Here is a 27,300-nt window from a genome sequence, read left to right on the forward strand (position 1 = left end):
AGAAATAGGCGCCGTTGGAGGTCCCCATTATCTAGGCGGCATCCTGTGCAAAGGAGCCTCCCACTCCCATTTTTGCTGAATTACTATTGCCTCTATAACAACCAGGGAATAGGTATAGCCTACCCTTCGTCGCCACTCGAGAAAATTCTGTACCTATTGCCTGTTTATTAAATATATATATTATACTCTTGTTATATGCGAGGTTGTGAACGTTTTACATATAAATCTGTAAAATAATATAATTTATGGAATTGGAATTATAACATTTAAATACTCTTCATTATCTTAATTTAGTATCATTCTAGATAAATAGTAGATCTCTTTGTGCATTTGTTACTCGAATGTTTTCTGTAGATGATAGGTGTTTTGCCTTAGAAAAAAAAATGTAAAAAAAATTTATGTCCCGAAAAGACAACTTAAATTTTGTTATATAATATAATTTTTATGACAATCACGTTCTTCCAGAAATCGTATTTTAAAATTTTTATTATATTTGCTTAAATTTTTAGTTCGATGTTTGTTGTATTAAAATAATTAAAAATATGTATATATTAATATTTTAAATAAATATGTACAATACTATGCGAAAATATAAATACTATGAAATAATAACATTGTCTAAGTCGCGATAAAATAAGGACATTTTAATTTGAAAATTTTGTGTGACATTATTTCCAATACTATGGAAGTTTAAGAGCACTAAGCCTTGTATTTTCTATTCTGTGGTATTATATCCAACTTTCTCCAAAAGAGTACCTACAAAATATAAATTTTGGGACATGTTGACAGTTAAAATATTGGTATGATCTTATTACAAGCATATCAGTAAAACGACTTTTTTTTAATGGATTTTAGAATTTCGATATTGAAATGATTATTATATTAAGGAATGGAAATTTCCAGATTTTTATTTTAATACTAGATGACCCGACAGACGCTGTTCTGTACATAATAAATAAAATACTGTTTTTTTATGAATTTGTCAATTTCATAAAATCAAGAATTATTTTGTAAAATATGTACCTGTTGTTTTAACGAAATTGTTTCACAGCAGAATTGTCAAACCGTGTCAATAAATTCTCTCATAGAAAATTAGTACAAGTCAAATATTGAAAAAAAAAAAAAAAAAAAAATATGGTCCCCAAATCGAAATATCTCGAGTTGGACTAAACTGCACTCCATGAAGTAATCCCCATTAAAATCCGTTCATTAGTTTAGGAGTTCACTGGAAACAAACATCAGGACACTGGATTTATATATATTAAGATAAATTTCTATTCCAAATAGGTTTGTGAATAGCCATAATATTATTCTTAAGTATTCGTATTACATTTTATACTTGGCTATGAAATGCAAATTTCATAGATTTAAGTATTAATTTTTGTTCAACAGTAGCAATATCCATTTTGAAACTAAAATGAAATGTTGTGATATAACATTTATTTCAAATATTATACAATTTTATTAATAGTACCACAGTCGAATCAAAAGTGAGAATAATATATTTTTTTTTAAATTTAATTATCTGATTGTTATATGACCATTTCATACTATTGTTAGATGTAGTATCTAAATTTAAAAACTTTTAATGTGTTACTTCCTTATTGGATAAGGCTATGTCAAAATGTACCATTTATTCAGGATAATATAATGATAATTATAAAATATATTTCAGGCTACAAGGCCCATAACATAAATACTTAATAGTATATACTTACATCTACGTCACCTTATCGCGGCGATGTGAGGCGCGGGTTCGGTAAAATTAAATAAATTAAAATACGATTTTGTATTGAGGTCTATTTATTTTCTATTAGTCTATTACTTTCTATTATTATTTACATGCGTTCACTGTTTATTTGCTACATTTTGACATTATCAATTTGAAAAAAAAAATTAGACATCCCTAATAATATACTATAGATAACATTGTCTTACATCTCTTAAAATCATGTGTAGTGTTAGGATTAAATAAAAAAAGTGTGTGTTCTTATGTATGCACTCAAGAAGTTATACTTCTTTAGCTTAACAAAGCAAAAATCCTTAAAATTTGTAGAAAGAAAAATATTGTAAAAATCTTGCAACGATAGCTTTGACAATTAATTATTAAATAACGAATACGGCTGTACACGCTTGAACCCTTTGCCATTTAATGGACGAAGAAACCAAAAACAAAAAATAACGAAACCAACTTCATCCTGTTGCTTTTGTGTTTCAGTGATAATAGAGAGATAAAGTGATGCGCCTAAAGAAGTATAACTTCAAAAAATTAAGTGAATTATTCAAATTTTGGTGAAGGATTTTAAAGTATTTTATTGTCAAATTATTGCCAAAAATGTGCCTTAATGATATAAAATACATAGTATACTTATTATTTTGTTGATTTTATTTTCAGATTTCTTTACGTTTATTTTGTGTTAAATAAATTTTATGTATATACGTTTTGGTTTATTTATTTTCGTCATCGTTGGGGTTCAATATTTCTATTGTGAATAGGTGAGTGACACAAGTTTGGATTTTTTTTTTCGAAAAGTGGCACAGGTAGGAAAGGTTGCCATTTTGAATAATTTACTTTTTTTGTATATATTTTTCTTCTCTAGTATATTTTATTAAGTTAAACCTTTACGTGTCACGTCACACCTTCCCAACTTGTGTCACTAATTAACGGACACAAATTTTTTTTTTCTTAATTTTATCTTTTACTGTTAACGGATTTTTTATAAAATCTTTGTATCATAGTAGTATCATTATTTATTTTAAAATTATTATTTTAACGAAAATTATTTTGACCTGTTATTCCATGAAATGCAAATCAATTGTACCCGTGTGACCCATTCCTGGTCCGTGTATGTAAAGAGGAATAGGGTTGATCCAAAATGGTGGAAGGGGTAGAGCTTCATGTGAAGACAACTGCTTATATTCATTAGACGAATATTTTCAATTACAACTATTGTCATTTTATTTTCTAATAATATAATATTATAATAAAAATACTACTGCTAATTATTTGTTCAATTTATATTATTGTAACTAATGATTTAGAAATGTATTTTATAAAATTTGCACGTCATAAATGTGGCAAACATGCACCTTAAAATATTTATGTAACATCAATCTAACATGTTTATGCAAATAGAAACTTTGACTTTGACTTGATGAGACGAGTTCTCCCAGTCCCAGCGATGATATGACGTCATCGACATCAAGTCCAGAGCTTACTTAATGAACTTACCCTGCTCGGGTATCCACTATTAATGGTATTAGCAGTACCAATACCGTTAATAGATGTAAAATAATATGCAGTGTCAGACATATTTCAGTTGAAATTAAAATTTATTTTTAACTTTTGTTACATAAGTGTGAATTTGTGTCCGTTCAATGAAGTATATGTGTGCGTTTTGATGGCGGATTATGTTCACGTGAGTGCGTGTGTGTGTGCAGGTGACAACAAGCCGATATGGCAGGTGGCGGAGGAGAGAGAGGAGAACAAACTGCTGCAGAAAGAGAACGTGCCGTACGGAGACTACGGGGGCTGGCACAAGGCTGCCAAGGTACGTTTATACATTTTTTTAAAGCAAATAAGGGACGAGAAGAGCACGACGTTAGTAACTACTACAATTATAAACTTAATAAGTAGCCGTTCCCGCTCGCGTCGCTGGGCGATTTTTAAAAGAAAATAAATTAATGAAGGAACGTTGGAGTTCAAAAAAAAAATAACGTAGCCATAAGCCATCTAGGATAAATTTCGCATCGAATCGTGGTAGTTTCATGTCGATACGATCAGTGGTTTAGGCGTGATTTTGATTGATTTGATTTGAAATATCTTTATTATCATAATTATTACAGTTGTATGTTTCCAGTGTACATTAAAACCTAGAAATACAAGTAATAACAGTAGTAACACGTTTTATAACAGATATCGCCTGTATTACAAAAACTATTTAAAGGAATTTAAAATTACAAATACTTAATTTATATATACTTAATTATTATAAATAACAAACAGGTAACTTATATAATTATATGTATGCTTCAGTACCTAAGCAGCATTACATTTTTTACAATATAGGTAGATAATCCAAATTATACACTTGTCCATAAAAAACAGCAAGAAACAAAGGCGAGAAGCCATCAGTGGTTTAGGCGTGATTGAGCTTCAAACAATGACCATTTTCATTATATACATGAAGATAATGTAACTTCTCTTACGGACTACTATTGAGACGCTGAGACCTAAACGCATAATCCGCACTACCATGGCTCTGATATCTGTGATTAGTTGTTTCGTTTGCCTTTCATTTATTAATGAAATACTAGATAATTAATACGTCTTGATAGAGTCTCTTGCCGCTAGGCAGGCAACGCATAACAACAGGCCATGTTTATTATTTTAGTTTGCATGACTGCTACGTACACTCTCGGTACGTTAGTCACTTTGCAGAAAATAGAGGCTAACAGTTCGCCGTGTTTTTCATCGTGTTCACAGCGGCCACAGTCTTATCTAGACGAATAAATTGTCTAAGAATGAAATAGTATATTTTATCACCACAAAATAATCATGAACAGTTGTATGTTCATTAAAACGAACTAGTCGGCGTTTATCATGTAGCCCTTAGATAATTAATAGTCTAGATGGAGTCTCTTGCTGTTAGAGAACCGATACAAAAACAGGCCGGGAATATTAGTTTAGCGTGCGTGACAAGCTACGTCTTACCCTCGCGATTTGTATGACACCTTGTGTTAGTGTGCGTGAATTGCTCTAAATAGAGGTTAGTTCTAAACACAATTTATTTCGACGTTTTCATAGCTGTCGTAGTCTTAAATAGACGTATGTGTATTATGTTTTGAGTACTTATTTTTATTTATTTATTTATTATTTTTACATAATTATTGTATTTAATAATGGAAGCACTTGTGGCTGTAATCGCGACGGCCGCCTTATTGAAGGTAGCTACTGAAAATCAGTGTTGGGTGATACCCAACTAATATGCTGAGTAGCAAACCTTTTTGGGACATAACACTGCAAACACCACCTTATTATGTTGATATAGAATAAGCCTTCCTTTAGTTTTTTAATGTATGTTAGTTTTAATTAGATTAGGCATATTATAGTAATTTTTAAGATAAGTTTTTTCATATTATTTGTTATTATATTTTGTAAATGTTCACGTGTATTTGTAGTGTTTGTTCCAAATAAAGATATACTTACTTACTTACTTACGTATAAATGATCAAAAATGTAGCAAGATGCAGCCACTGTTCAGGCAGCAATCAGACAGCAATGACAATGCGCAAAAAAAATGCTAGGTGAGTGTCTTGCACCGCTTCTTCTCTCTCAGAGCGCCATTTGTTTCCGAAGCGGTAGTAATGTCTAGTAAAAATCAAAACTAATTCTAAAGGAATAAATTTTGAGAAAATAAATGCCTTTTTTATGCCAATGCCCTGCGGCCTCAGAGAGGGCGTGAACTCAATACAGAATTGTAAAATGCCTAAAGTTCCAGGTCGACTCACCAACTGTCACCACGACGTTGAAGAATCTGGGCGCGCTGTACCGCCGCCAGGGGAAGTACGAGGCGGCTGAGACCCTCGAAGATTGCGCACTCCGCAGCAGGAAGGAGGTAACTTGATCCTCATACGATGAACCCATATCATCGAGCGCCTATTGATCTAAAACCCGGTTACATTATCTCTGGACCTGATGTAGGTGACGTTACATTATCGCTTTGTTACGGTGAGCAAAACAAGCATTCAACATCATCATCAGCTGGAAGACGTCCACTGCTGGTCAAAGGCCTCCCCCAAAGATTTCTACGACGATCGTTCCCGCGCTGCCCTCATCCAACGTATTCCGGTGATCTTGACCAGATCTTCAGTCCATCTTGTGGGGGGGCACACTGTATCTTCCAGTACGTGGTCGCCATTTGAGGACGTTACTGCCCCGACGGCCATCTGTCCGTCTAGCTATGTGGCCTGTCCACTGCCACTTCAGCTTTGCAATCATTTGGTCTATATCGGTGACTTTGGATCTCCTCATTTCTGATTGTATCTCGCAGGGCAACGCGCAGAATAGCCCTCTCCATTGCCCTCTGAGGGACCATGAGCTTTCTCACCAGGCTCATATTTAACGACCACGTCTCCGTACTGTTAGTAATCACTGGCAACCCACCACAACTATTCGTCTCCAAGCATCACTAGGATATTATTATTAAAAAAAATAAAGATTTATTTTGTCAGTATTATAGATTGATGTAAAGGTGTTGTGTTGTGATGCTGATAATCATTATTATAATGAAGAAAAATAAATGAAAGAATTGTTGTTAAGTAAAATGTATTTATTTTTCTCTGGCAGAACTATTATTGCGACACAGAACAACAATTACAACAGAACTATTAACAACAAAATTAAAACGTAAAAACGAAAACTTCAAACGCACTATGCAGTGATAGCATGAAAATATCACGACATGTACTAACGGTAATGAAACTGCAAACCGTACTGACGCAACAGGACGAGCGCGAGGGGTTGAAAGGGGAACGGTAGGGGCCTTTACGTTCCAACGAGGTCCAGTGATAATGTGGCTGTATAGTAGTTACTTGTTGCCGTGTGTATATTCCTATTCAGTTAAACTTTAGAGTATAGAAGTATTGTAGTGTTTTCTTATAGTATAAGATATCCTTCCTCTATCATGCTGTAGGCCATACCTATTGTTTGACATAAAAATGAAAAGTATATTTTTTTACAACAAAAGAGTTCATATCACCGCACAATTAAATTCGGAGTTTTGTGTACTGACGTGGCGCCGATGTATCACTGATTTCCAGCAACCCATGCAATTACTTTTGTCTAACTTTTAATAATACAGGACCCTTAAAAATTGTGTGAAAATAGAAGCGCAATGAAGTCATGGCATCATTTTATATCAAATTTAATAGTGAAATACTATTAAATACGATTTATTCTATAAGTTCTCTAGGTAGTGTGTAGTTTTTAGTTCTTATAGCACACACCAAAAAATTATGGATGTGGTTGAAACAGAGTACTGAAGTAATATAATGCGATGGTAGTTAGACATTTAGTATATGCATGAGTAAATATTATTAGATTCAATATAATTTGTATTAAAGTAGAAAGTAGGTATGATTAAAATATTATATAATTTTGATTGTATGTCGAACCTTCCATTTATTTGTTTAATTAAAAAATAAAGTGTTAAAACAGTTGAAACATATTCAATTATTATGTTTTTTTTTTTTATTTTGAGATACGACTCGCTGACAGACAGACGAAAGAATGGATAGCGGAGTCTTAGTAATTAAAAGACCAACGGTTACAGAACCCTGTAAAAGAGGTCTTAGGGCTTAAAATTCATCCCCAACGAAAGTATCTTGTGTGATGAAATCAATAGCCACCACTATTTCCTATGTGCACCGGCCGCAGTGTCATGCGTCTATGATGTTTTCCTCTACTTTCACTAGATGGCGCTCTTTCGATGCCATACAAATCGTAGTTAACTTTTCGATCTTTTGCGATCGAATAGGTAAAAATCTCACACTTAGCACTCAGATCGTGATATGCTTGCACGTTTCTCTTTCTATTCCCTATAAAACCGTAGAGACGTTCTAAACAATTTGTTATTTTTAAGCTGACTTCACTTCTAGGATAAATTATACAAATTAAATCAACGATGCGACCTCGATGCGACCTCTCGGGTTCCGTCCGAGCGCTCTTAACAACTGAGGAAACCGTTCGAGTACACATGGGTCGTAAATCGTGTTATGTCTTGTTCAACTCTCAGTTTGTGGCTCCATCTACAGGATCTACTTTACAGTTGATAACCTGCTCAACCCCAATTATTGCGTAATAGGAAATTGACTTGAGATGCCCTTTCAAATCTAAACAATGCCTATATTAGTTGTCATATAAGGAGGTATTGTAGGCCGCAGCAGACGGTCTGAAGCAGGGGAGAGTGCGCAGCGCGCGAGGACTCCGTGACTCCATGGAGAACGATACCGAGGACTCAATGATGATGGTGGGTTAGCGGCCTCTTGCCATACCAGCTTGTCGTTTCGTCGTCGTTGGGCTTGCTTTTCTGATGATTTATGTGTTGCACGCTTTCGTTACCCCCACTTTATTAGCAAAACTTTCAAAATTAGACCGTAATAGATCTAATAGACTTTTTAACCTAGTCACAGTATATATACGGTCAAGCAGTATGAAAACTACGTACAAACGTTCGAAACGACGCACTCACACAGACGCAGGTCTCAGCATGGCCAATAAGCGGACGTCGCAGTGCTGTTAGTCGCGCGAGCGTTGAGACTTAACACTTGCCTGCTTATGTGTGCGTGCGTTATATCTAACGTTTGTACGTAGTACCCATTCTGATTTAGCTGATATATATACTGTGACCTAGTCTTATTAACTAATGTCCCAATTAATGCCAATTATAGACAAAAGAAATCCCTCATATTTGGACATCGATTGTTAGAAATAAATCGGGAATATTTTGGCATTTTGGATGGAGTACTTTCTTTACACATTTTATGAGAAACTAAGATGGCCAGTGACGATCCTGTAATTCCTCTGGCCTTGCGTCGAAAACGGATTACTGGGAGAGTGTTCACATATACCGTCGGGTGGTGATCTATAAATTTATTTGCTACCCCATTCTAAATATGTATTGCCATATTTTAAGAATCTTTCCGTTAGAGTTCCAACTTTTGTCTTCTATATGTATTCAATAACGCCTACATCAAAGATTTGATTTTGGTAACATTATGCATAATTACCATAAACGAATTGATAACTTTTAAGGGCCTTGGAACCTTTTAATAAAAGTTGTTTGTTGTTTCATAAAAGTGCAGGTATTTTTTTTAACTGTTGCGTTCAATTACACGCATTAGCAACCTTAAACGCATATTTCATTCATGTTGCATTATTTGAGATAAATTTGGGACGTTTAGTTAATTCTCCACTAGTTTTTAGGTTGTTTTGTGTGTTGTAATTTCGTATGTTTCATTTATTGTTTTTGTAGATGTGGTTTGTCGCTCACGTGTTAATAGCATTTTTTAGTTTAATATATTAATATATTTTATTTTTCACGAAGCACCATTCATCTGAACCTCGTAGACATGAACCTCGTACACTTGATCGATATATCATCACACAGAAAGGCTTCTAAATTATTCTCTTGATTTTCTTAATCAACAAGATAATTTTAAGTGATTACATTAGTAATTTTTGTTACTTTACTTTAATCACATTTAAAATATCATCTTGTCGTTTACTGTTCAATGCCATTTAAGCAGGAAATAATTTGTTTGTGTTTGTTTTGTTGTTGTCGTGTGAATGTTTATTTGTTTCGTAGTCTGGGGGTTATTGGCCGATATTCTTGGCAATCGCTCTCCATAAAAACAAAGAGTAGTATTGTCGATATCGTGCTCTCTCTCACTAACCTGCCTTGTTTGAAGCAGTAGTGGCGCGCCGTTTTACTGATGATTTTTTTAGTCTTCTTTTATCTACACCAATGCTTTAAATCCTCTATTAAAGATTCTAAAACAGTTAGCTTATTGCCAACATTAAAACACTCTATGTCCTAATAACCATTATATCATCCAAACGAGTGTTGTAATGAAATTCAGTACAACATTACAATACTCGTTTGGATTATGTAATGGTTACTAAGACTGGCTTTTTTAATGTTAGCAGTAAGCTAATTGTTTCAGAATCTTTTATAGAAGATTCATATTATGGGTGTAGATAAAGTCTTGTATGTAACCATTGATAATTAGGTATTAAAACACTCTTTTCATACTATTATCATCTGTTTTTTATCCAAGAAGTTCCATCAAAGCCGGCCCATTACCATATTAGACTACGTGTGGGGAAAGTCTATCTAGTCTATCTTCTTTTATCTAAACCCATGCTTTAAATCCTCTATTAAAGTTTCTAAAACAGTTAGCAATAAGCTAATAATAAAACCCCCTTTGTCCTAATAACCATTACATCATCCAAACGAGTGTTGTAATATTGTACTGAATTTCATTACAACACTCGTTTGGATGATGTAATGGTTACTAGGACCGACTTTTAAAGTTAGCAGTAAGCTAACTGTTTCAGAATTTTTTATAGAGGATCCATATTATGGGTGTAGATAAAGTGTTGTACGCAACAATTGATAATTAGGTATTAAAACACCCACATTGGTGTTTTTAAACCCCTTATTACACAACAGTTGCATATATATTATAAATAATTTGTTACAATTTATGTTCCTTAAACAAATTTTTATTATTTTTGCTTTAAAATTTTTCTGCCGGTTGCTATTTGATTGCATTTTCTAGTATTTTGACCATCAAATCAATTGCTGTAGCCGGCAGTTAAATCACGCTTGATTATTTTAATTTGCACATTTATTTTTTGTTTCCATTGTCCATAGGGGCCGAACCAAACGGGCGAAACACGCATGAACCTAAAGTCGAAATTGTTAAATGTGTTTGGTATCACTGGGAGTAACTCGCCGCACCAGTAGTTTACTAAGTTTAAGACCTAGTCTAGGTTTAAGCACTCGCTTCGCGCGCGAATTCTCCCGGCTTTGGGCAAAGAGTTTGTTTTATTGGTAACCCCATTACGGGGAAGATGTCTGCACCATTGTTCCAAAGCCTTTGCTCACACATAAGGGGAATTTGCTTTTCACAAGTTTTAGTAATCAGCCCGCCTTTTTGTTTTTTGTAGATTTAATATAATTTTTTATTGCATTGTCACTATTTATACTATAAAGCACAAAAGGACGGGCCCAGACTGTAAGCGTAATTTATTAGCATGCGATAGGTTTTTTTGAGCGAAATTATAAAGCGTATCTGGCAACATTTCCACATCAGGTGGTAAGTGAGATCAATTTTGTACCGTCCGGTGAAAGATATTTGTATATTTTTATTATTGAAAAAAAAAATACACACATGCAAATTAAGGCTTGTATTTAAATTATATAAAGACTTTTTTTTTTAAATATTTATGTAGTTTCTGAATCATGTGAATTGCATTTAATCAATTGTTGAAATTATTTTTAATATATTATACAGGCTCCTAGCTTGCATGTCGATACAACGATTTTATTATTTTTTTGCTTAAATTTTAATTTTTAATTTACTCATAAATGTTTTATAGTTGAACATTTACGTAAGAATGCATGTGATGTTTTTTATATGAATGCGGCCCGCGTCAATGAATAATGGAAACAGGATTAAATATACTCAAAGTAAATATAATGGATACATATCCATTATTTATTGATAAATGCCGATTTATTTTAAATCTAAATAATGTATATGCGTTGTGCACTAGAGATTTTTTTATTGTCTGTTTTTAAATATTCATAATTTATGCATATTATATATATATTAACTATTTCATTCCAGTGTAGTGTATTTTTATCGGTTAAGCTTTATGTGGATTAGAGAATTTTTTAAATATTATAATAGTATTTTAATATTTTTATACAATAAGAATTTTAATTGTATTTGTATGTGTATGTATGCCTGTTAGTTACAGTCACAATTCGGAAATATAAGAATCTCTGAAATAATTAAAGCAATTTTTAACAGTTTCTTGTGCCACAATTGAGCACTAATCCAATATGTCTAATCTTGTCGAATGATAATTTTTTAATTGTTAATAAAGATAAATAACAGCACTTTGTTTTATTACGACGGGCAAACGAAAATTGCCGCCATTTTGTTTTTAAATCGTAGTTAAGGTCATCCTCAGTCTATGGTGTTATGCAATTTATAAGTCCACACACACACAAACACAACACAAGTGTAAACACAAGCATGAACCTTGGGTATAAAGGCAGCTTACAAGTGCTTTTACAGACTTACTCAACCATTGGAACTTCATAATATGATTAGGAAAAATTGTTATTGTTTGTTTTTATACAAGCTGTTTTACCCACACAGCAATATCACATGTTCATTAAAAAAAATGTTTGATAAATTGATTCAGTTGAGCCAATGATATTCTATACATAAAGACAAATCACGTCGTATATAAACTATTGAGGGTTAGCCAAGGAGAATCAGCTAAGGGAGAAAATTTTAAAAATTGTCCAGCTTATGTAGTAAATAATAGTTCAAAAAGTTTCCACAATGGCGCTGGTGTAGGCACAGGTATGGTATGAAGTACGGTGAATGTTGCAATTGTAAACGAATTCAAGTATGCCGAGTAAAAAAGAAATTTATATTAATGTCGAGTAAAGTAATTATTGAACAATTTCAACAACTTACGTTGTACAAAATAATTTAGTTAATATAACCATAAAGATTTATTTTAGGGAAACGTGCACCCAGAGTGAATAGTAATATTTCATATTTGGCGCATCTTTTAAGATTTACTCTGATGCGACTGTAGCGCCACCCTAAGTTTATGCATTTTGACTCTTTTTCTTGTACACAGATGATACTCCTTGCCTCTAACTCTCTACCATAATATAAACAAACACGAATCATGGAACATGCCACAGATTCCATCGACTGGTAAATACGACAGTTGTTTAAAATATTCTTGGTCAATAAGCAGCAATTTAAAACATTTATTCAGTTCAGGTAGGATTTGGACAGTGACAGTTGACACAGACGTACAGTGTATAGAAAGTCATTGAGCTCAACTCAAACGACATTAAAATTTTAGTTGGGAATTTAATTTTTACTGTTTCCTGAATTAAATTGGTATAATAATATTATCATCTTCATTAATCATTAAATTATTTAACTTATTAAACGGAGTCAAATCGTAGACAGATAGTCATTCTCTTGGTAACTAAGATCGTAGAGGTGTGTACCTGACCTAACTGGAGTATAAATTGCATAACACGGGGCAGGGTTCGCGCGAGGTGTCCCACAGCGCGAGTTTCTCGAAACTTCGCGAGTCGCTGAGGCGCTCTTCTGTGAGACTATACCGCCGGTTTGCCGGACGGCACTCGGCGAACCTCCCGACTGATGTAGACTACACCGACCCCGAAAGGTACACGTAGTTTGCACATATTTTATGAGCTGTGGCTGTATCATGAATCACCATAGCCTTTAAAAGTACTTTACCATAGAGAAAGCATGATTACATTGAACGTTGCCATGAAATCAGGTTTGGTAATTATAAAAATCTAGGATGAAGTATCAACTGGATTAACCATGCGCGTACATCCGAAAGGGACATTCTCAAAATTGATTCCTTTAGAATTCTTTTTGTTGCGGGTTCAAACACTGTCATCGCTCCGGAAACAATTGCGCTCTGAAAGAGAGGAAACGATGTAAGAAGCTATAATACAAACAAACTAAATGGCAGTAAAAATTGGCGGACAAGTTTGTTCACAATATGTTCTGAGGATGACAATTTGAACTTACTTCTGATTTGGTTGAATGACATTATGATTACGGTGATAATAATTAACATGAACACAGTACATCTTATGTTGTGGTATTATTTATTATCAATTAATATGCTACTGCTCTTATTCTATCAATCTTTTTACATATCAATGAATATTATTAACTAAATATCGTATGAAAGGTCAAATGTTGTGGTTTCCGTTCACTACAGTTTACGGTAGTATATTATTACGGTAGTATTTCTTAAGATGTTGATGATACTGTCACTAACGCAAAACTTACAAAATATAAATTATGACAACACCCGACGTGGTCGCAAGACAGATATTAATATTGTTTTATTTTTATTACTAGTAGGTTGCGATCTCGTTCATCCAGGGTATTATTATTTGCTTGTCACATCCAGGTACATACTTCATCCTAGATGAAAATATTCATAGGTGTAATGCTTTTTTGGATGTTTTTCTACAACTTTATTTTATGTAAATTGTAAAGTACATCATAGATCTAAGCATAACTACTTAATACAGGTTGCCTAAATACTGACCGACATCAGCTTAAAAAACGTCACTTCTTATGACCTAATATTTATCCTTGATTAATATTTATGTTTTCAATTTTGTTTTGAATCGTAAGTTATTATATAATAGTTATATTTTAATAACATTTTTATTCTAGAACGTATTAATATGCATTTCTCCTCAAAAGCAGTGTACCTAAAGATATATTGTACATAAAACTGAGTTTTTTTTTAACTTCCTTACATTAATATCTTTGTTATGTAACCTCCCATAATATTAAATGTTAATGCTCTTAAATTCGTGAATGTAATAATAGAACAGATACCTTTAACGTATGAGGAAATGCATCGAATAGAAAGTCTTTCTATCCAGGTTGTGAGGATCCATAGAGGACCTCGATATAAATAGCACAAGTCAATATTCATAAAAAAAAAAGGTTTGCCTTCTTCGTAGGTTTTCTACGCCATTAAATAAAAGTTTAAATAATGTTTCAAAAAATCGCAGCTACTATAAGAGATATTTTTGAATTTATAAATATTTAACAAAATAATACAACAGCAAATCATATATTATCATTTTAGTCTTGAAAGTTGACTTTCCTGGCATACGATAAAATCTGGTTTATTTAATTATTACCTGACTGAATACCTATAAGAATAATCATTGTTTAAACAGCACGGAAATGAAAGCTTTGTGTAAATAATAATTTTTATTAATTAAATGTTACTTAGCATGAAGCGCGCAAGCTCCCTGTGCGAGCTCAGTAAAGCAGCAGTTCCCAGCAATGATCCAGCGACACCCAGCCATGACCCAGCAACACCCAGCAAGGACGGGAAGCGGTAGCTAAGGCGAAGCAGACGCAGTGTCCTTGTCGAATATGTTACAACCACATTCGTCAGAATACTTGCGTTGAAAACATGTTGATGGATCGAATGAGTTTAAATATGGGTACTTACATAATATTTCTTAATACTGATAATATAAATATGGTATCTTTTTAGAATTAATACCTAATGTCCTTAGGCAACTAAATATAAACAAAAATTTATTTGTTGTTAAATTTTTCCTGAATGTCTACGAGCACTTGAAATTAAGAATAGTCTTGTACTACACGGTATATAACCCCCGTGCGGAACAGGGTTGAAACCTTAAATCATTTATACGTCTAGATACACTGTGACAGCTGTTAAAACGTCGAAAAAATTGAGGTTAGCAGTTATTTTGAGCAATGCGACGCAACTAACACAATGTGAGATACAAAACGTAAGACGTAACTTGTCACGCACAGTCGCTGTCTTGTCGTAGTTGTCTAACAGCAAGAGGCTCTATCTAGGCGTGTAAATTATCTAAGTTTGAAACATTAAGCGTCGTTGATTGGTGATTTCAGAAGTATGAAAATACTGGACATGACGTCACTTAAGTGGCGACCTGTATTGTGTCGCTCGGGAGTCATACACTCTTATCGCTAATGTCGTAAAGCTCCAAGAGTGAGATTGTAATCGCACAAAATTGTATACTTAGCCTAAACACATGATCGGATTTGGTCCAACCGAACCGGATGCGGTCTGGTAGCGGACTATGTCCGATGGTATGTCGCCAAATTAATTGTTGCGATGCGCCTACCTACGGCCATCGACCATTTGATAGTCCGGCCGGACAAATCCGATTATATGTTTAGGCTATAAGATTAGGACTGTATAAATCAGTTTTTTATGTCGCTGGTCCATATTTTGGCTATTTTGAAGCGGCTGTTAACATTAAAAAAAATTGTATGTGGAAAATAACAGAATTATTCCGAAAGTTTTTAAATAACCTGCCTAAAATTATAGACATAATACAAAAAGATGCTACGTGCGTAAATTAATAAATGAGGTCAAGTTAGCCTGTCGATTTATGAATGAAATTGTGGATTGTAAGGACTCACACAATAATGACCATTGAAGTTTGTCCATGATTTAATATTTTCGTGGGATATTATTTTTCTCATAAATGTGTTCGGTAATGGTACTGAACGATAAACCAGTTTTTTTTGGCGATTTTAAAAACACGGTTTAATTATTTTAAATGAATACCGTTTAGCAAAAAGAGTAACAATAGTTATTGACGGTCATGTTCATAGAAAATATTTGCACACTAAATAAAAATTATTAGTAATACGCACTTATTTATATATTTTATAACAGTTACGTACGATACCTAAGCTGAAATGATATTACACTCATACCTACCGTCAATTTTCTTTACTTACTACTTAGTTATGAGTCCTTGTTGATGTGCCCTTCGACTTGGTTTCAAATTACCAACAAATTTACTATTTCTGTGAGTGTGTCGTAGAAATGTTTTGTTTTTAAAAACAGTTATAGTTTATATTATTGTATTGATTCACTTTTACAAATGGACTAAGTAGCTTAAATACCATTTTAATAGAACAAGTAAATTCTATTGTGATTTATCTATGAAATGAAATCTATGTGTAAGTCGCTTCGCAAAATTAAGAACTATTATAATAATAATTATCCTGATTATATTAAGGAGCAAATGAAGACAAAAGCTTTTAAATTGGTATGATATATTTACATACTGTCAAGTATTTAAAGCTTTGTGATATTAGCAAACCATGGGTAGTGAAACCTATAAAAATGACTTCTGATTTTTTGATTGAATCAATTTTAGAGGCAGACCTCATAAATAACCATAGCCAAAAATCGTCTCGATCGCATTAGCTTTCAAACAGAAAAACTGTTAGGTTAAAAAGCACCGGAGGCGAAAGAAGGTAAGTATATCACAAAAAAAAGGAAATCAATTAGAAAAACCGCATTTAAATATGTCCATCTAAGACGGTTATTACGTCAAAAATATATAAGTAGGTATTTACAAGATCGCCCATACATTGTGCTTTCAAATGCATTTTGTGTGAAATTATAATACGAACGGAGCCATAACTATCCAAATTATGTAATTATTTATTGAGTGTAAATTCCGCTAAGTTTTGTAAAGACAAAACTTAGTCAATCAATTCGACACGTGTTTCGTCTCTACACGGGGCATCCCAAGGAGCTGTTGACTCGCCAAATTCTGGCATGAGACTTTGGCGACTGAACTTGACCAGTAAACATCTCCTTCATTAGCGAAATTTACACTCAATATAATCATTTGGATGAAATTATAAAACTAGTAAACAAGATGTTTTCTGTTTATAAAATTTTCTGCTTCTATTTATAAGAATTAGGCGCCACGAGGCAGTATTATCTGATATGGTATTTATAATTATGAGCATGGACTAAACGTTGGAACGTTACATAATTTTATAAAGTACACGTAATAATAACATAAATTTAAATAAATAATTGATTTCTGTATTCACAAACAGCAAAGACCACAATGTCTTGCAACGTTGTACAAAAATCAACACACCCCAATTACATACTTAAACGCTTAATTTTAAGAGCTACGTTCGCTTAGCTGGCTTAAAAGTAAAGCCGTGTCAAATGGAACACAATCTCTAGATACTTATCTATTTATTACTATGGGCCGTATTCTAGAATAAGCTTCCAGTAGAATCATGTCATGGATTTCTTTTTTACATTCCATTATAAAGAAATTGAAAGACAAAAAACGCGTAGACTGTAGGTATTCGTTTCCAAAGGAACTTCAACACTCCTGTTATTTATCTCGTGTTGCTTGCGACTAGGGTTACCATTTAATAATTTGAACAGTCCTGACAAAAGGCTTGACATTTCGATAAAAGTCCGGACTTTTTAATTCATCTCTTTGAGATTTAATTTCTTGTAAAGATCAAAGTTTTATTTGATATTAGAAAATGTGTAGTTTTACAACTAAATTCCAATTTATTAAAAACAAAATCCGGGGAAGTTAGAAAAACCGAACAAAATTCGGACTATAGCCTAAAAGTCTGTACTGTCATAACCATAATGTTAGCACCATGAACAGACATAAACTTATAATGCCTACGGCTAAGTACTTAGAGTTAGTAAGTCGTTTGTGGGGCGACGTATATGCTTTTAGAACAAGTTCTCAGAAAATGTTCAAAACAAATGTATTACGATATTCAGAAGAATTGTTAAAGAAAGCGTGTGCTAAAGGTTACTTAGTCTCTCTCTTACTCTTCCTCAGGCTAATAAGCTTAATTGTACGATAGTACTTTGTAACCATATTTTCTATGAAAAAAAAAGAAGAAGCCCGCTGAGTTTGTTGCACCCGTTCTTCTCAAGACTGAGGCATACTTTTTGGAATGGGTGGTAGTTTTCGACTTTCAATAAGTTATATCACATCCTATTTTGAATAAAAATATTTGAACTGTACATGTCCGGATTAGATCGGACGGATGGTAAACCTACTCGCGACTAGAGTTGCTAGTTTAGGCGGCGGTCATTACCATTTAATAATGGTCACCTAATGGTGAAATATACACTGACTGCTCTCCACTGTCATGTCTGTAGCGCATTATTTTTACATTTATTTATTATTGACGCTTATTATTTATATAATATCATTAAGAATGCTTATTTGATGTTTTAGATATTCACTTAATGATGTATTTTATCGGCATGATCTCGAAAATTTTATTAAATATATAACTTTAATGAGAGTCTTGTTTTATTTGATAATACCCTTTATTAGTAACTACGACTTTAAAAAAACATAGTAGATAGTAGGTATACAATTACAACATTTGACAGAGGACGGCTATAATCTTGTAATGAAAGGAGATCCGCTACGTTTAGGCAACTGTTTGCTTTCATACTTAGCCGGATTATACTTCGTGGCTGATCGCGATAATGAAATTATTATCTACTATTTCAAACTCATGTGAAATAACTACACGGTTTATACTAAACTAAATTTAAATTTTTACTTAGGCAGTCCCGTCTCTTATTACGTAGTATTTACATCTTCTTTGGCGACTGCGAGTAACATCCGGGGCTTTGTTGTGTGCCGCGACTATGCCGGCGGTTCGCCCTGCAGGTCAGCCGCCGGGTTTGTGTGGCACCTTTACGCATGATGTGATGTACCTAAATGCAAATTTGTGCATTTCACGCAAAATTACAAATGCTAACACGAATCTATAAAAGCAATGAGAGCGGCTCTTACTAGAAACTTATCATCTAGATTCTAGGCCTTAAGAAGACGGTAAGTCTCCAACACGATTTTTATGCAACTGCAACGAAGTTTTAAAAGAAACCTTCTCGACTCTTCTCCCTAGATCAAAACTGTTTTCAAATGAGATTAATAGGTACCATGATTATCTCTGTTTTTTTTTTATATTTTCTGCAAATCGAACAACAATACCTAAGCGATAAAATTACAAAAATCCAATACAGACTATTTTATTCTATTTATTTTCCATAATTTCGTTACGATTATAAATATTAATTGGAGAAAAAAATAATCGAGAATGAAACCCTGATTTCAAATTTTTTAATCACGATTTTAAGTAGATTCCATTTCAGCCGGAAGGCTCCATCGATTGCTGGACAAAGGCCTCCCCCAAAGATCGCCATGACGTACGGTCCTGCGCTGCCCTCATCCAACTTACTCCGGCGTACGTGGTACGTGGTCGCCATTCGAGGACTTTACTGCCCCAACGGGCATCTGTCCGTAGAACTATATGCCGAGCCCACTGAAACTTCAATTTCACAACCTAAGGGGCTATGTCAGTAAGTTTGGTCACAGGGAAACTCCGAGCACAGCCCTCTCCATTACCCTGTGAGTGACAATGAGTTTCATCATAAAGTCATCATAGTCTTCCATATCGCATCGATGATCGTCTCGCCCGCGTTAGCGCGACGGTATGTTGTTTTAGAATATAATCTAAAAAGGTCTTATATATTTCCTCCTTAAGAGCTTCGCACACTCATCATCCTGAACTATATTCATATGTTCATAACAATATATAGTTTAATTTAAAATAAAACAATATATCTCCAACGCAATACAGTTTGTATTCGTATCTCGTTGTTTAGGTAGGAACTACTGTATATAATGAAATAAAAATAAAGATGTTTCAAAATACATCATGTCCCTATAATGGAGTGGGTGTAATGAACAACGAACCCGCGAGTCAGCGATCTCTTCTGCTAAACTCATCAACGCTGGATTGGGACATTATTAACACTGTCAAAAAATGAGTAGGTATATGTATTTACTTGGCGCATTATGATGTAATAATATTTAGAGTTTTAATGTTCTACACTAAGATTTAGGATTGGTCTCCGCTGCGCTACAACTAGATACCGCACTATCTAAGAATCATAGTTTTTTTACGTCTTCTATTAGATGCTTGTGTGCATGTCATCTTGACACTCAATGGCATCTTTAAAATTTTGTAACTTTCGGTTCATGTTATTTTACATTTTTTTATGAAAATACGGGACGAGATGAGCAGGACGTTCAGCTGATGGTAATTGATACGCCCTGCCCTGAAGCACTAATGTTTAGACATTACTGCTTCACGGCAGAAATAGGCGCCGTTGTGGTACCCATAACCTAGCCGGCATCCTGTGCATAAAGATCCGACATCTCCAACTGGGGAAATTTTGACAGAACATGACAATGTCACATGTCAACGTCACACATTGCTCGCCACGAGACTGGCTCGAGTACGCCTACGGGCGTAGTATTAATTGCCGCACTTTTCGACAATGCCTGCTCTATCTAGTTGGAGCGCGGCAGAGTCCAATAATTAATCTAAGGTTCTACATTATATTGCATGTGACCTACATAAATATGTGTTAGAGCTGATCAGGTTATAGCCAAGACCTTTGGTTTTTTTATGTACATTGACAGGCACCTTATAGATCTGACATGAGACATCATACGGTTACATCTGTCAATGATTACGTTTGAGCATTCAAAGTACTGTAGGGGGACCTGTTGTACCTTGGCACTATGCCATTAGACTCGTTTTAAAAAAAATTGCGATGTTAAATTCTATTGTCTAATTACTAGTATATTCTGTACGTCACTACTGACTATTCAATGTGAAAGTAGTCGCTTACCGGCATTAAGCCGGTGTTTATTCTTATCGACGTTAAAAATTTTTTTGGGGGAAATTCTAAGTATTTTTCATTAACTTTGAAGTCTGATAGTTTTAAACGTTTTCTATTAGTCACTGAACTTTACCATATACAACCACTAGACAAGTCAGTTTTCGGGCCTATCAAGATTTATTTTAATACAGCGTATAAAAATACTTAATTTTGTTAATTATTAAATGTAATTTCGTTTAAAGATTTTGTCTCATTAGAAAAAAGAAACTATGAATATCATTTTGATTTTGTTCAGAAATTGTAGGTTATTTTTTGTTGAATATGTTATTTACAAACAAATAAAACGGTTATGGTTAAGATTAGATAGTTATATTTTAAATAAATTACAACCAATTACTCGATGAGTCCCAGGTACACCATACTACTGGCATAGGTACATAGGGTATGTTGTACCTTATCGAAATATTTAATACGGTGTACTTACTTAAACATACATAAATACAAATAAATATCCATTACTCGGAAACAAACATCCATATTAATCACATATACTTATACATTATACGTACCGAGATTCGAACCCAGGAACTCCTAGCTCAGTAGGCAGGGCCACTAACCACTGGGCTATACGGGTCGTCAATTAAGTATGTTTGCCTTATTATGTTACACAGAGGCAATCTTTTCAGAATTCACATTCAAATAACTTATTGATCGTCAAAATCGTCACGCATTCAAAAAGATATGTCTCAGACCTGAGAAGAAAGGAAGCAAGATAGCCGATTAAAAAAAAATTAACAAAAATACAATAATTACAATAAATAACAAACATACAATGTAAGTAAGTTAAAGTACCAGCTTTCAAATAAAAAAATAATTATCAAAATTGGTTCACCCAGTCGAAAGTTTTTACATAACAAACATAAAAAAAACAAACAGACGAATTGAGAACCTCCTCCTTTTTTGAACTCGGTTAATATAATTGCATGGGATTTCATTTACTTACTGCCTGCGGGTGATGGCTCTGTTTTATGTAGTAGTAGTTTTCCCAAACAAACACTTTTAACAATTATTTTGAAAAATTTTGTAATCATCAGCCGGAAGACGTCCACTACTGGACAAGGCCTCTCCCAAGGATCTGCCCTCATCCAACTTATTCTGGCGATCTTGACCAGATCATCAGTCCATCTTGTGGGATTGTATTACATATATCATTAGTTGTACCAGTGGGAGACTCCTTTGCACAGGATGCCGGCTAGATAATGGGTATAAGTGCCTATTTCTGTTTCAATCTTATGTCTCAAGGTGAGGTGCAATTGTAGTGCGGCTCAGAGTTTTTGGATTTTTCAATAATCCTGATCGGCACTAGTCACTTCATTGTAATGGGCAGTTCCTATCAATTACCATCAGCTGAACGTCATGCTCGTCTTGTCCCTTACTGTCATAAAAAAAGTTATTCGCCTGTATGTCGCCAGCTGGTATTAGAGGGCCGGATTTGATCCGATCGGGAACTTGGCTATTGGTATTGTTTTCATAATTTAACGAACTACATACTCTTCTGGAATTTGGAAGCTTTCGAAAGTAAATAAAATTATATCATAGACTATAAAAAGTGAGTCAAAATGAAGAAAATCATTATAAAACATTACTTACCTCATTGATGATCTATGTCCAACTATACATGTCACGAAATGTTAATTTTGTTTATAAATCTCCCTAAGAATTAAAATTATTTGAATTTGGAACATTGAAATTCGTATGAAAACAATGAGCATACGAGCAATGCTAAGTATTTTTATTGGCTTGCAGTCTCGTATCGAACTGGCCACCATAAACAAAATTTAAAACAAGAATTTCGTTTATTTAACACTTGCAAATATTTTGATGTGCGTTTATACGAAGAAGTCACTAGGTAAGTGTCCCTCGTTCATTATTTCAATCGATTTACGGCCGTTCCCAATATACTATCTTCAGATAGAGATAAATTACTACCTTCTACTGTTAGTAATTAGCTGTCAATAATCTGAAGCTGTCCTAATATACCCGATAAGTCATTCTTATCGCCTTATATTGGGACGCGTGAATTGCAATTTCCATACAAATTTATATCGCTGGTAAGATATACGTCGTCCCATTGACAGCGTGCACGGATAAGGTGAGTTACCGTCGATAAGTTTATTGGGACATAAAAGTCAACGATAGTTACGATTTTTATCTCAAGTAATAGATAGACTGAATATTGGGAACGGCCGTAAGGGGTTTTAATGATTTATATGATTTTATATAACCTTTTGATGAATTTGATCATTGGAGACAACGATAACGGGTTGCATTCCGGGATTGCCGGCAGAAGTGAAAACTTGAACATTAACGTTGTGCATTTTTGAATATTTTGTAATGGTTAGGGAATAACTTCGCACAAATTGGTTTATTTTCAGTACAAAATAATTCTAAACGCATTATTGTATGTGAGACGTAGAATTCCTGACTAGTTAGATTAAAATATTGTAAACTCAGTAAAATCAATTGCAAGCAGGTGAAGATTTTTGTTAAATGACAGAGAATATATACCGTTACTTTGTTACCTTGAAAACTACAAGTACAAAATCAAATTAAGTTGTCTTTCACTGCATTCATTTGAATTGCTCTCTCTATTATTTTAGTGTACTGTAATTATGTGTGAGATATAAATTGAACAACTAAATTATTAATAACAATATGTTGCTCGTCGCACTAATGTCAAACAGCTGACAAAACAGTGTAACGTAGCGACGCGCGCCGCACGACCTTTATCATAAATAACTTAAGTGTAAGTACTCGTACATTTAAAAAAAAGATAGCATTTTTGAATTGAACACTTCTTTAGAATGTTGGGCACTTTTTAGTAGGGTTTGCGTCACCGATATGCTCATGACTGGCGCACGCGATATATAAATAATTAAAAAATAATTATAAATATAAACATGTAGTTAGACACTTTTTGGATGTGTTAAATCTCGTAAGTTTGCGTCACCAATATTCTTAAAGCAGTATATCTGTAGCTATACAGCTGACTTATTGCACAACATTAGTGCTGTGTATAAGTTGTAAGTGAAATTGAATGGGTTTAGTGAAATACTCAATGTGTAACATTTTTGAAATAGTGTTTTTGTTTGATTAAAATATAATTGAAATTAAGTTTTAAAAATAAATTAAAATTAATAGTTAAATTGTTTTCAAACATATTTTAAATTATAATACTAAAAGTTCTAAGTTTTCAGTTCTATCGGCAGTTTCTACAACTGCAATTTTTAAAAAATAAATTACACACAAATATAGGATATAAATTTACTTTTATTAATTTTGTAGGAATTGAATTAGACTGAGCCGTCACGCACGGCTATGTAACACCGGGTCACGTAAAGTCGGCTTGATACGATCGCGATCAGCCACAGCACTTTATCCAGATAGTTTATTTACGTAATAATTTATGCACAAGTTAAACTATATATTGTAAATGTTAGTATATACTTAATGCATATAGAGAAAAATAGATGTATTTCGTATTATTAGCCTTGCCTCGATGAAGTTTTCACTTTTGTCTTGTTTAAGCACGCACGATTTTTTTCAAGGATTTTACTCTGATTGAATCATCAATAATGTACGACATTGTTAAATGTTAATAATATTTAAAGGCACAGAACAGAATAATGGTTACATTTCCAAGTTTTTAATCACGAGCTTGGCTGTCATATTATGATACCTAAGTGAAAAATGCTATATTGCTGAACGTACCGGAGAAATGAGAAAAGACCAGAAAACAAGAGATTACCTCTGTGACTTCATACATTCATACGTAAATCTTGATTTAAAAGAGTGGCAATGAGCTTCTTGCTACTTCTTCTCATTAGCTCAACCCTTTTTTTTTTAAATTCATAAGTGTCATTTGATTTTGATTTGATTTAATTTGTCTAAGGTCAAGGAGGAGTATGATGCTCATGAAAATGATCATTCTAAATCAGTTCACACTTCTCCGGGAATTCGACGAACACAAAAATACAGAAACACTGATAGATGTATGTTTGGTCGCAGTGAAACATGGCTGCACTAAACTGTATCAAAGCCACTTTACTGACCACAACCATAAAAATAGATATTATTTTTATTTTTTTATGGCACTTATAACATCCAAATTCAAATATTTTTATTCAAAATAGGATGTGACATCACTTATTGAAAGTCAAAAACTACCACTCATTCCAAAATGAATGCCTTAGACTTGAGAAGAACGGGCGCAACAAACTCAGTGGGCTTTTTTTGTCATCGAAAAAATATGTTTACAAAGTAATATTGTACAATTAAACTTATTATTTATTTATAAACTGATTATGAGTTCTATCTGCTTTTGAGAATTTTTTTCTGACATTCCAGTTTCCATCTCAAGCACCCTTGTCTCCTCCACCGGTGTTGCCGAGTCACTTCTTTTGGAAAATGTTAAGGAATGTAAACAAAATTTCAAATTCAGTGTTGTTAGCCCAGCAGAAATAATTAAAACTTTCAGATCCTTAGAAATGAAAAAAACTGCTGATATATGGGGCATATCTGTAAAAATAATAAGTTCTGTTATTGACGTCATAGCACCATATCTAGCACTAGTTTTTAATAGCTGTATTGAACATGGCGTGTTTCCTGACCTTCTGAAGTATAGTAAAATTACACCAATATTTAAATCGGGACTCACTTCTGACCCGAATAACTATCGCCCTGTTTCGGTGTTGCCGACCCTTAGTAAAATTTTTGAAAAAATTATTTTAAGCCAAATGCTTACTCACTTTAACACTTATAAGTTACTTCATATAAAACAATTTAGCTTTACTAGGGGACGCTCGACTACGGATGCAGGTGTTGAACTCATCAGGAATATTTTTGAGGCCTGGGAGGAATCACAGAATGCACTTGGTATCTTCTGTGATTTATCTAAGGCTTTTGATTGTGTTCAACATTCAACGCTGGTCAGGAAGCTATGCCACTATGGTATAAGAGGATCTGCACTCGATCTTCTGATCTCATATTTAAATAATAGGATTCAGAGGGTCGAGGTGAATGGCAGGAGATCTCCTGGGACTCCTCTCGGTATGGGGGTACCACAAGGGTCTATTCTTGGACCCTTCCTCTTCCTAATTTATATAAATGATCTACCTAACCTTGTAGAAAAAAAACACAAGGTGGTATTGTTTGCGGATGACACTTCACATATATTCAAAGTGAAACGAAGCCAAGTTTTATATGACGAAGTAAACAATGCTCTATCTGACATCGTGTACTGGTTTAGCGCCAATAACTTATTGTTAAATAATCATAAAACCAAATATATTAAATTCACCGCGCCAAATGTCAAAAATGTAGATGCGAATATTTTATTAAATGGAGAGGTGGTAAAACCAGTGGAATCTGCTATATTTCTTGGCATTACTCTTGATTTCAAATTGCAGTGGGGCCCCCATATTGAAGGATTGGCGAATAGGCTTAGAAGAAAATCAGACGGTTAACTGAGATAGATACGGCGAGATTAGTATACTTTAGTTATTTTCATAGTATATATATTAATACTATCTTTGTGCTGCAGAAGAGGGCTATTCGCGCGATTTATAACCTAGGTCCTAAAGAATCATTAAGAGAAAAATTTAAAGAAATAAACATTTTGACTGTTGCTTCTCAATACATTTTTGATAATGTTTTGTATGTTCATAAGCACATTGAGGAATTTTCTAGAAACTGTGACATTCATAATGTTAACACGAGGAACAAACATAAACTTGTTATGCCTACTACTCGGTTGGGTCGAGTTAGTAAGTCTTTTGTTGGGCGATGTATATGCTTCTACAATAAGGTCCCAGAAAATGTACAAAATCAAATGTGTTACGAAATTTAAAAGAATTATTAAAAAACTTTTGTGTGGCCAAGGTTATTATAGCATAAACGATTTTCTGAATGACACCACGGACTGGGATTAAAGCGAACACCCTCGGGCTTTTTAATTATTAATGTTTATTGTACGATATTACATTGTAATCCATATTTTATATATAAAAAAAAAAGCCCGCTGAGTTTCTTGCGCCCATTCTTCTCAGGTCTGAGGCAGTCTCTTTTGAATGGGTGGTAGATTTTGACGTTCAATAAGTGATTATAAATCCTATTTTGAATAAAAATATTTGAATTTGAATTTGAATATCATTCAAAGATACATTACTATTAATGAACTGGTCTCTTAATACGAGCATTTACTAACATAGTTATGGACTTTGTTCTATTAATAATTATACTATGGACTATGGATAATACTAATTATTATCATAAATAAACTTTAGTTTTATTTTTTTATGGTCACTGGGACATCAACTTAGTCAGAG

At 33.7% G+C, this 27,300-nt stretch overlaps 1 protein-coding gene across 9 annotated transcripts in view; it reads left to right on the forward strand.

Moving 5' to 3' along the window:
- The window catches only part of LOC126980183 (kinesin light chain), a 77,841-nt gene extending 59,328 nt beyond the window's left edge, over positions 1-18,513 (forward strand). For 3 of the 9 annotated variants that reach the window (XM_050829794.1, XM_050829791.1, XM_050829792.1), the window contains 4 exons: positions 3,442-3,551; positions 5,496-5,618; positions 7,938-8,030; positions 10,440-11,690. In XM_050829794.1, the coding sequence (XP_050685751.1) occupies positions 3,442-3,551; positions 5,496-5,618; positions 7,938-8,030; positions 10,440-10,532 (419 nt within the window). In that variant the 3' untranslated portion in view covers positions 10,533-11,690. Of the gene's footprint in view, positions 1-3,441; positions 3,552-5,495; positions 5,619-7,937; positions 8,031-10,439; positions 11,691-14,635 lie in introns of those variants that run through there. The other 6 variants (XM_050829795.1, XM_050829793.1, XM_050829798.1 and 3 more) reach the window with 6 other exon arrangements.
- The last annotated feature ends 8,787 nt before the right edge of the window (positions 18,514-27,300 follow it).

Source organism: Leptidea sinapis, chromosome 5 (genome assembly GCF_905404315.1).
Source record: "Leptidea sinapis chromosome 5, ilLepSina1.1, whole genome shotgun sequence".
In the NCBI taxonomy this organism is placed as follows: domain Eukaryota; kingdom Metazoa; phylum Arthropoda; class Insecta; order Lepidoptera; family Pieridae; genus Leptidea; species Leptidea sinapis.